The sequence below is a fragment of the Pteropus vampyrus genome, unplaced genomic scaffold (genome assembly GCF_000151845.1).
Source record: "Pteropus vampyrus isolate Shadow unplaced genomic scaffold, Pvam_2.0 Scaffold352, whole genome shotgun sequence".
Classification (NCBI taxonomy): domain Eukaryota; kingdom Metazoa; phylum Chordata; class Mammalia; order Chiroptera; family Pteropodidae; genus Pteropus; species Pteropus vampyrus.
Window position 1 is genome coordinate 1,022,681 of NW_011889133.1, and position 11,715 is coordinate 1,034,395.

General features: G+C 37.1%; 2 protein-coding genes across 2 annotated transcripts; both read left to right on the forward strand.

Moving 5' to 3' along the window:
• The first annotated feature begins 1,589 nt into the window (after positions 1 to 1,589).
• On the forward strand, positions 1,590 to 2,532 carry LOC105304788 (olfactory receptor 1002-like). The gene is given in 2 exon segments (XM_011379065.1): positions 1,590 to 1,622; positions 1,624 to 2,532. Coding segments are annotated over 2 exon segments (942 nt in total).
• Positions 2,533 to 9,004: 6,472 nt separating this feature from the next.
• LOC105304762 (olfactory receptor 1009-like) lies at positions 9,005 to 9,946 on the forward strand. Its single transcript, XM_011379044.1, has one exon. The coding sequence runs from the start codon at positions 9,005 to 9,007 to the stop codon at positions 9,944 to 9,946; it is 942 nt and encodes a 313-aa protein (XP_011377346.1).
• Positions 9,947 to 11,715: the final 1,769 nt, after the last annotated feature.

The window sequence follows — 11,715 nt, forward strand, 5'->3', positions numbered from 1 at the left end:
CTTTCTTTCTTTCTTTCTTTCTTTCTTTCTTTCTTTCTTTCTTTCTCTTTCTTTCTCTTTCTTTCTTTCACTATCCTTACTTCCCATTTTTGTCACTTCTCATTTAAAACTAAAAACATAAAAAAAATTTAAATTTTTTTTAAAACACCTTTTTATTTTGAATAAATAGAGATTCCCAGGAAGCTTGAAAGATAGTACAGATAGATACCTGGTACCCTTCACCCAGTTTTCTGCAATGATTACATCTTAATGACAACAGACCAACACAGAAAATAGGAAATCGACATTGATACGATGTGTGTAAATGATCTACATCATTTTATCACGTGCGTAGATTTGTGTAATCACCATCGCAATCAGGATACACTATTATGCCAACTCCATGAAGATCTCCCTGCGCTATCTCTTTACAGTCACGCCACTGCCCTCTTTTCTAATCCCAGGCAACCATTGAGCTATTCTCTATCTCTGCAATTTTGCTATTTTGAGTACATAATATAAATGGAATCATAGAACATGTGATCTTTTAAGACTGGCTGTTTTCAATTCAATTCTAATGCCTTTAAGACCTATCCAAGTTGTTGCATGTATCATATTTTCCTTCTTTTTATCACTGAATAGTTTTCTGTGGTATGAATATACCACAGTTTATTTAACCTGTCATCTATTGTAGGACATTCTGGTTGTTTTGAATGTTCAGCTATTATGAATAATACTTCTATGAACAAAATTGTATTTTTTATGCGAGCATAGTTTTCATTTCTCTGGGATAAATGCCCAAGTGTGTCCTTTTCGTCCTTAAAATATTGTTTCTTTCCAAGTTTCTGATAACACTGTTTTAATAGCTACTCAATGTTGAGGAACTGGTCTCTTCTTGGATGGACTAAAAAATCTGATGAGATTAATGGGTGTACCATACACCAGTGACAGAGGCACACAGGAGTTTTGGAGAAGATGTCACATGGAGATATTGTTGAGAATTTTTTCCTTTTCCAAAGCCAGCTTCTCTTGTCTGAGCTTACACTCTTTCTTTAGACATTACAAGTTATGTTTTAGACAACACAATGGGTATTTTTTCTAGAATCTAGAGGAAATGGTGAGGAACCTATATTCTTAACACCCTTCACCTAGAGTGAGACTAGATGCCAGCTCAAATTAATCAAGTTCAAATAACATCTTTTTTTCTTTCTTTCTTTCTTTTTTTTTTTTAAGTAAAATGTTTCTTAAAATATCCTTGGTCAAAGGTGAGGGAATTTTAGAAATGTAACCTTGCATAATTAGAGGATTTGCTTCAGATAATTGTCGAAGGTCATTCTATGTCTAAAATTTTATGATTCTCCTTCAAAATCCTGTTTGATCAAGGAGGAAACTGAAGAGCCCAGCGAGATTCAGAGGTTTACTCGGTGTCACACAGATAGTTAGCAGACAGGGTGACCACTGGGTTAAAACTCGAGTACACTCTGTCAGCCTGCTCTATGAAATGTAGAAAAATAGAAGTCAAGTGTAGATTTAAAATTAAGAAGCCCTCAATTACAAATGTATTGCAAATGAAAAATTTTCTCTTTATCATTACAGAATTAAACAGAGGAATGGATTATGGAAATCAAACTTTGGTAATTGAGTTTTTTTTTCACGGGCTTAACCAATCATTTCCAGTACCAGGTTGTTCTCTTTGTGATATTTCTCTTGGTTTATCTTGCCACTTTTCTGGGAAACTTGGGTATGATCACCCTTATTTGGATAGATTCCCGACTCCACACCCCCATGTACTTTTTTCTCAGCCACCTGTCCTTTGTGGATATGTGCTTCTCTTCTGTCATTGGTCCCAAGATGTTGACTGACATCTTTGTGGAGAAAAAAGTAATCTCTTTCTTTGGTTGTGCTGCCCAGTTATGTTTTTTTGGTCAGTTTGTAGTGACTGAGTGTTTCCTCCTGGCTTCCATGGCATATGATCGATATATAGCTATTTATAAGCCCTTGTTTTATATGCTCATTATGTCCCAGTGGGTCTGTGTGCAGCTGGTCATAGGGCCTTATACCGTGGATCTTATAAATGCCATGACCCACACGACTTCTGCTTTTTGCCTACCTTACTGTGGTCCAAAAATCATCAATCACTTTTTCTGTGACCTTCTTCCGGTTCTCTCACTGGCATGTGCAGACACCCAGGTCAATCAGTTTTTACTATTCGCCTTGGCTGGAGCTGTAGGGATACTCAGTGGCGTGATCATCTTTGTCTCCTACATTTACATCGTCATTGCCATCCTGAGGATCCGCTCTGCCGATGGGAGGTGCAAAGCCTTCCCCACCTGCTCTTCTCACCTGACAGCCATCTCCATCTTTTATGGGACACTTTTCTTTATCTATGTATGTCTGAGTTCTAGCGTCTCCCCGGACATCAATAAAGTGGTTTCTGAGTTTTATATGGCTGTGATTCCCATGTTGAACCCACTTATCTATAGCCTGAGAAACAAGGAAGTCAAGAATTCATTTGGAAGGGTGTTTAGAAGGAAGTTCCTGATGAGTAAGTAAAACAGAATACCATTTGTACTACAGGTTGAGAGCTAATCTACATGCAACATGCCAGAACAAGGGCTGGGTGCCAAGAATACTACTTTTGTGTTGAGATTTGCTCTGCATTACTAGGTGTCACGCAATGTTTTTAGGTTAAAATGTTTTCATTTGATTTTCCAATTTCTCATTCAGCAAGAAAGAGTTGGAGTGGATTATTGAACCCCAAGTCTTTAAAAGTATGCTCAAGGTTTGTGATCAGAAAATGAAAGATTTGTTAAATCCTGATTGTAGTAATCATAACCAGTGACTTAACTGTTCTGCTTTATAGGGTGTTAAGATCCATCAACTGTCTATGAGCTTGGCCTTGACTCTTTAAACATAAATTTTAAAAAGTGTATTATGGTCAAAACTTCCAGTTACATGGTAAATAAGTTCTGAGGATGTAATAAACAGCACTGTGACTATATTTAATAAATCATTGTTATATATTTTTAAGTTGTTAAGAGACTGGATCTTAAAAGTTCTCATCACATGAAAACAAAAATGTAACTGAGATAATTGCTGCTAACTCTACTTACTGTGTAATCATTTCACAATATATACATATGTCAAAATATTATGTTGTATTCCTTGGACTAATACAATGTTATATGTTAATTATATGGCAATAATACTGGAAAACAATAAATTACTCAGGAAGTAGAATGATACCACTTTCTAATACTACCTTCATGTTTTATGAAGGCTTTCTATATCCCTGTATGCTCTGCTCATAGTAATAACTTGTCATTGGAATTTCGTCACTGCAATTACATGATTTGTGCTTGTAAAGTGCAGAACGCATTGCAGTTCTTTAATAAAGTGTTAGTAATAACTGTTGTTATTTATTAATTTTTGTGTCATAGGCAGGATATCAATTCCATTTTTTATAGATAAGGAGCCTGACAGCCATGAAGATAAGTAAGAAGAAAGGCACAGAATTGACATTTGAGCCTTTCTTTGCTTGTATGTAACATGTAAATATGTATGTGTGTTTTCTTTCCTGAGGTTGCAGTTTTGATGTTTTTTTCTGTTTGTTTCTGCACTAATATCACTTTGAATCAGTTATTAGTATAAAACATTTATTCTTTAATAATAACGTTATTATATATTTGCTGAAGACCTACTATATCATAGACAGGATGAGAAGTGTTTTGTAAACATCTCGTTGAACACTTTAGCTCCTGCTTTTGGTATGAGTTATTAGATCCACTTTACAGCTGGGGAAACTGAGACTTCAGAGAGCTTGTGCCATATGCCTTAGGTCAGACATCTAGTAGATGGCAGGTTTGTGAGGCCCACCAAGATAATAGCAAGCTTTTGTTTTCCCGAGGGGTCATTTTGAAAACAATGTGATGAAACCTCATTATCTTTTAAGGATAATATTATTCTTTTTCCAATTTTGTGTTCATAAAGATCTCTCAAAATGCCCTTCCATCCTGAATTCTTAGAAATCTGGTTTTAAATATTTAGTATTATTTTGGAACATGAGGGTTTGTTTTACAGTATGTGCTCTCAGTATCCATGACATGCAGAATTTTACATTTTTTAATGAAACATCATTTTCCTGCCTCATTTTACTCTTTAGTTATCTCCTGTTAATATGGTCTGTGTGAATATAGGATATGTTCAAATAAGGAGTAGGCTTAGTTCCTGGTGAAGTAACACTCGTATTTCTTCCTTAAAATGTTGCTAAACTATGCCACCAGATGGCAGCATCAGCTTATCAATCATAATAAAACAGTCTAATGCTTCCTTTAGTAAAAGCATTGTTAAGATGCTCAGCTTCACTAACTATTAGGGAAATGCAAATCACAACTACAATGAGATACCACCTCACACCTGTTAGAATGGCCATCATCAACAGGACAAGTAATAACAAGTGTTGTGGGGACAGAGGAACCCAAGAGTTTGTGGGGACAAAGGAACCCTTATACACTGCTGGCGAGAATGTAAATTGGTACACCCACTGTGGAAAACAGTATGGCGGTTCCTCAAAAAATTAATAATAGAATTATCATATGACACAGCAATTCTTTTTCTGGGTATCTACCCCCCAAATTGGAAAACAGCATTTATTTGTAAAGATTTATTCACTCCAATGTTCATTGCAGCATTATTCACGGTGGCCAAGACAAGCGAACAACAGAAGTGCCTTTCGATACATGACTGGATAAAGATGATGTGGTGCATATGTACACAATGGAATCTTACTGAGCCATAAGAAAAGATGAAATACTGCCATTTGAGACAATACAGATGGATCTTGAGATTATCATGCTAAGCGAAATAAGTCAGACAGAAAAAGCTGAGAACTTAAAATTTCACTCATATGTAGGATATAAAACTGAAAGCAACAAATGAACAAGACAAACAAACAGAAACTCATAGACACAGACAACAGTTTAGTGATTATCAGAAGGAAAGGGGAGAGAGGGAAGGTAGATAAGGGTAAATGGGGTCAATTACATGATGATTAAAGAAAATTTAACTTTGGGTGGCGAACACACAATGCAATATACATATGATATATTATTGAATTGTACATTTGAAACCTGTATTTGAAACCTGTATAATTTTATTAACCAATGTCGTTCCAATAAATTTAATTTTAAAAAAGCCACATGGGAGTCTTTAAATAAAGAACTGACACTTAGAAGTCCAAATTTTTGTACCAATTTGAAAAGCTTTTGCAAGACAAAGAGAAAAAGAATAATAGAACTAACAAGATAAGAAGAAACACAATGATATCAAAAACATAAAGTAAAGATTCAACAATGGATGTTATGTGTATGTTTATGATGGTCAGACAATTGAAGCAGAAGGGATGATCAAAGCTATAGAATGTTTTCTGAGCTAACAGAGTCAAGTATGTAGATTCATAATTTTCACCATTTTAGACAGAAATCAATAAGAGGAAGCCCACAAATCCTAGCAGAGATTTTTCAATTGTAAGCTTAAGAAAATAATTATTTTCTTAATAATTAGTCAAAATGTGCTACCCCCCAAAAGGAGGAAAATCAATTCTCAGTCCTCTGAGAATATTATAATTAAAAATAAATAAACAAAAGAGCAACATCTAAAGGGTCTTCAGGGGAGAAATAAATATTACATATTTAAAAGTGGCTAAGAGTAGATTTTAAAAGTCCTCATCACAAGAAAAAAAATTTTGGCAACTACATATGGAACAAATGTTAACTAGATTTATAGTGGTATTATTTTGCTATATATACAAAGATTGAATTATTATGATGCACATGTGAAAGTAACATAATGGTCTATGTCAATTATATCTCAATAAAAAATTCTTTCAGATATAGGGTCAACAGAAAGTTCGTATCAATAATTAAGATCTCAGGAAAAAATCGCTTTAAAGAATAGACTGACGTGTTAAGAAATTAAGAAGAAAACAAAACGAACTAAACAAAACCTTCTAGAGAGAAGTGCTGCATACTGAAGAACTTGTTTTTCCATTACTTGGGCTAGAACCAAAATTCAGGTTTTCACATGGACTCTGTTTTGACAAGCTCATGCTGTTTGTGTTGGGGGCAAAACGTCACCCTAAAGCTTTTTGTTTTATTTGTTTTTATTTCTTAGCAATAAAGAGTGTTTTTCCTTTGCCATATGCTAACAGTTCAGAGAATCTGCTCAAGTTTAACGACCAGTAAATATGTCATCAGAAGTCATTCTTTCCCAGCCCTAGCCCACAATAGTTAAACAGTTTACACATTTTGGACAGTCTTGGAAAAATTATGCCTTTGACAATATATGGTAAGTGCTAGATCTGGGGAAAGTCCATTTTCTGCATTCTTAGCCCTTGCTCCCAAGGTATTAATGCAGAAGAGAGGGGGCCCTACCCTGTTTGTGCTACTTCAATTTACAAAGAATTCCATGGTATTTCCTTACTTAACCTGGAACTAGAGGTAACAGAGAGTCTACATCCAGTTAGAAACAAACATAAAATTATCAGAAAGCAGATCTCATTGGACATACCGAGGATATGAAGCAAAACTATAATTGCACTTTCCCTGAGTGGCCTTGTTCCCAAGATATGGTTCGCTTTGGGGACACATCATCTTCAATAACAACAACAAAAAAAAAAATGATGCAACTATTTCAGGAAACTTTTATCTCACCCGTGAAAGACTCTGAACGTTTGACAGTGGAGTTGTCAAAAATTTTCTTTTGGGAAGAGGATAAGGAATAAAATCAAATGAGTATTGAAAACTTTGCCTCATTCTCTGTGTGAGGGTAGCCATATTGAAGGAAGTGGTGAAACCTAAGAAACTGGGCTCATTTTTACTTTAGTTCTTGTCATCTTTGAAGAAGGAGGAGCCCATTAGAATGTAAGTCGAGATCTTCTAAATCATCTTCTGTTCTTCTTTCTGCTTGATTTTTAACATGTTCAAGAGAACATGAATCATTTTAAGTAAATTTGAAATAAATTGTACATTTGGTTCAAAAGCATGATCCTCACCTTTGTTGGATGTTGAGCAAAATTTAAGAAGAGATAATTTCTGTAGAGATACGTTTAGGCTCTGTAGCTGGATCAAACTATAATCACATAAGTATAAAATTGTATAGAGATAATTTAACAGCAGGGTAAGAGAAAAAGATAGCACTGAATTCTGCTCCATCCTTGTTTAAAGCAACTGGATGCTTTCCTTGCTAAGGAAAAGCTAGCAGATTGTATGGATATTATCCTAGTTCTTTGAACTAGAGAGCTGGTTGTGTCTCATTCTGCGTGGTTTGACCTGCATGGAGCACTATATCCTATGCTGAGCATCAAATGGAAAAGAGAAACTGAGAACTAAAATGCGCATAGAGTGGCAGAAAGCTTGGGCAGGTGTAGAAACCAGGACTGGTAGGAAAGAGGTTAGGAGCGTCAGGTGACTGTCAAGTGGAAGACTGACATATAGTGTGTGATGGATCCTGGAGCAGTTATCAGACTTGAAAATATTTAAGCAAGAGGTGAGTGTGATGGGTAAACAGTTTGACTGGCTATCCCATCTTTCTTTTTAATTCCCCTGAAGCAAAGGGTATAATATAAACTGTATTTTTGACCCCATAGAATGCCTTGCTAAAGTTAATACATAAAATAATACATTTCAAATTAGAAAACTGAAGAAAAAGTATCTAGCATTAAGTATGATGCTGGACTCCAATATTCCTGGGCTCATGAAAAATTTTTAAAGCAAAGTATAGTGATTTTCTGGGCACTTGTACATTGGTTCTCTCATGCTTAATGGAGGAGAATTCTCAGAGATCGGACGACAAAAGTTTGAGCTATATTGAATGAATGACACGTTTAAGATTCAGAGAGACCAGCTGACTTAACCAAGGTCACCCTTACAGGGAGTGACATAAGGATCTACAGAAGATACATAGATGGGAGAATCTAGGCTCTTTTGCACATTTCTTCCTAGTACTGTTTCCATAAAGCTGATACCTAAACTCAACTTTTCCCATTATCTTATAGGCTTCTCACTAATGGCCATTAACTATAAACTCAACACCAGAGACAGGGAACCAACAATGTATTGCCCTGTACTCATAGTGGAATGAAATTTGGATTTCTTCGAGATGAATGGAATTGTGAAAATACAAGAAGCTTTTCTGCAGTGTCAGAAAGAGCAGTCCATTTTGACAGATGTGTCAAAGTCCACCTCTGTTAATCACTAGCATTATGGATGTAGATATTGAGCCTCGATTTCTCTCCTATATAAAAAGAGATGATGATATTTAGCCTGCAGGGTTATTAAAAAGAGTATATAAGGCAGACATACCAACAATATTTGTTCACTTATTTAGATGCTCAATAAGACTCTGCTAAATGCTTCAGGTATGCTATCTTATTTAATCCTCACGATAATTTACAAGGCTGGTATTGCCATTATTATTCTGGCTTTTCAGAGGAGAAAAGCAACTTTCCTATGTTCAGAAGAGGTGGAGTCCAGCGCAGTTGGAGAGCATGCACTTGGCCTTAAGTTATGATCACAAGTGCGCAGCATATGTTCTGAAAATGAGGGGCTGCTGATTTCTTCTCTAGCTTGCCTCACTTCCACTCTCCTGCATCATTTCACCAGGTGTGTGGCAACCTGGCGAACTCAGGTAAAGTTCACTGAAGTGGGAATTAATGGATATCTATTCTGAAATTGCCTCTGCTAGCAGTTAATTATGGAACCTGAAGCACCTGCTCGTCTTTTCTGGGCTTCCATTTTTTTCCATCTGCATATCGATGGCATCGACACAGTCTTAAGTAGTATAGCTGATCTTGTGCAGGAGTCTACATTTCCCTTTTGTTTCCCCAGCTGCAGCATGCAACTAACTCATATTATCTCATGCACTCTTCCAGTTTCTAGTAGGTTTTTGCTCTGCCTCATTTTCAAAGACATGTTTATCAAATCTGTTGTCACTCCTCTGCTCTTCTAGTGGAAATCCCAACCAGTCAATGGCCAGTGAAAACTACACCGGGGTCACGGAGTTCATTTTCACAGGTTTGAATTACAACCCCCGAATGCAGGTCTTCCTCTTCCTGCTCTTTCTTAGTTTCTACATCGTCAACCTGACAGGAAACTTGGGTATGATTATTCTGATACGGATCGATTCCCGCCTTCACACACCTATGTACTTTTTCCTCAGCCACTTGTCCTTTGTGGACATCTGCTTCTCCTCAGTCGTGAGCCCCAAGATGCTCACTGACTTCTTTGTGAAAAGGAAAGCCATCTCTTTCTTGGGCTGTGCTTTGCAGCAGTGGTTCTTTGGGTTCTTTGTGGCAGCAGAGTGTTTCCTCTTGGCGTCCATGGCCTATGACCGCTATGTAGCCATCTGCAACCCATTATTGTATTCCGTTGCCATGTCCCAGAGACTCTGTATCCAGCTGGTGGTTGGTCCCTATGTCATCGGGTTCATGAACACCATGACTCATACAACCAATGCATTTCGTCTCCCTTTTTGTGGCCCCAATGTCATCAATCATTTCTTCTGCGATATGTCCCCCCTGCTTTCCCTTGTGTGTGCTGACACTGGGGTCAATAAGTTGGTAGTTTTCGTCGTGGCTGGGGCGGTGGGAGTCTTCAGTGGTGTGACTATCCTGGTCTCCTACGTTTACATCCTCACAGCCATCCTGAGGATCGACTCTGCCAATGGGAGGCGCAAAGCCTTCTCCACCTGCTCTTCTCACCTGACAGCCGTCTCCATCCTGTATGGTACTCTTTTCTTTATTTACGTGCGACCTAGTGCAAGTTTCTCCCTTAACATCAATAAAGTGGTGTCTGTGTTTTACACAGCAGTGATCCCCATGTTGAATCCACTTATCTACAGCTTGAGGAACAAGGAAGTCAAAGATGCCCTCCACAGGACTGTCGCTAAGAGGAAGTCTTGTAGAGCCTAAATTCTTACTAGAAAGAAAATCGCGGGAAGAAATCTAAATGGACAAACTAGTGCATATTGACATCCCTTTATCCATTCATCCATCTAATTATTCATTCATTTGGTCAATTAATGTAGATTCATTAAGTCCTGTGTGTGATCTTTTCTCTGTCATATACCATTAATACAGTTCAAACCATAAGAATTTTGCTTCTCTTGGACACCTCACAGCCCAATGACTTTCAAGAAAGCTTCAGTTAATTTCAGTTATTATTATTTTTATCATTCTGCTAAATATACTTTCTCATTCTGTGGACTCTTTTGTATTGGAATTTTAAAATGCTGTGGTCTAGGTTGTGTACTCTCATCTAGCTTCAATCATTAGGAATATGTAAAAAAAAATGATGTGGGATTTTATGTTTAACCTCATGAAAAGAAGGAAATCCTTAGCTGTAAACACCAGTTTTGGCGATGACCTTAACACAAAGAACTGATCTGTCTAAGGGACTAAAGACAGATCAGTATTCAGCACCCACAGATCTGGGGTGGTCCACAGGGCCTGTTTATAGTAATCAAGAGACTGGTGCCTGTTCTAATGTACTCCACACCTGAAAGAACTTCTAAGAGAATGGGTTAAGCCTATTATTTTCTTAAGATTCAATTTTTTGGTAGATGTTTAGAGGATTACCTGAACTTCTGTAGATTGGGGCTTGGTCATGCCCATGATAGTGCCTTCTAAACCCCATTAATGGAGTTCATTACTCAGTCCAGAATGTACAGATTGATAGATGCTGGCATTAAATGTAGCCTCACTCCTTAGACCTCCCTGTTCATAGTAAGATCAGTAGATTTGTAACATCACAAAGGAGTACACACAAGCAGCTCAACTGGATGGTTATGACCCCTGGGCATGGCTAGTGCTGGGCAGCCTTTGGATTTGAGCACGGCAATGTATGTCATTGCATAGGGACAGTGGGGACCCATGCCAAGGTCTCCATATCCTCTTAGAGACCCAGGATGGCTACCCAGGTCTATCTTATTTTTCTTGATCTAGCCTAGTCAAGAGATATCTTTACTTTGGAATGAAGATACAAAAAAAATAGAGTTTCACTGAGGAAATGGATTAGCATTCCTAGATGACATAATGTCATGGCTAAATTGTCATAGAACTGTCCTCAGAATTTTAAGTCCATCTATTTGCTCAAGATGAATTTAGAAACATTGATTAAGAAGTTTTCTCTGAAAATTGCTGTCTGTCTGATGGTTAGCCAGAGAAATAAATTTTCTAAACTTTTGAGTACTTTTCCACATACAAGGAGTTATGTATGGGCTCTTCTCTATTGATCATTATGTAATGCATACTCTCTGAAAATAGAAATTTGATCAGTGAGTACTCACACAATCACAGCATGCTATATAACTACAGGGGCCTTAGAAATCACATAATCTTAGTGAGACGAGGCTTAGGGGAAAATGTCTTTTTATTATGCATCATAAAAACCCAAAATATGACTTGCCTTCCCATGTATTTATGGCAGATTCATTTCAACTTCAGGAATCATGTTTTAGAGAGAGTTTTCTAGGTGGGATAAAATTTCCTCTAGACTATTCATTGGAAATGATAGAGAAGCAAAATAACATAACAAAGAGAAACAAATTTGGAACTGGAAAGCCTTGTACACTTATTCAACAAATGATTATGGAGCTCCTTTTGTGTGCCAGACACTGAGTCTGGTATTGCATACAACAGCAAAGAAAATGAACATCATTCCTGCATCCATAAGGAGAGTA

Coding starts and splice junctions, on each gene's coding strand:
- LOC105304762 (XM_011379044.1), top strand. CDS start 9,005: ATGGCCAGTGAAAACTACACCGGGGTCACGGAGTTCATTTTCACAGGT.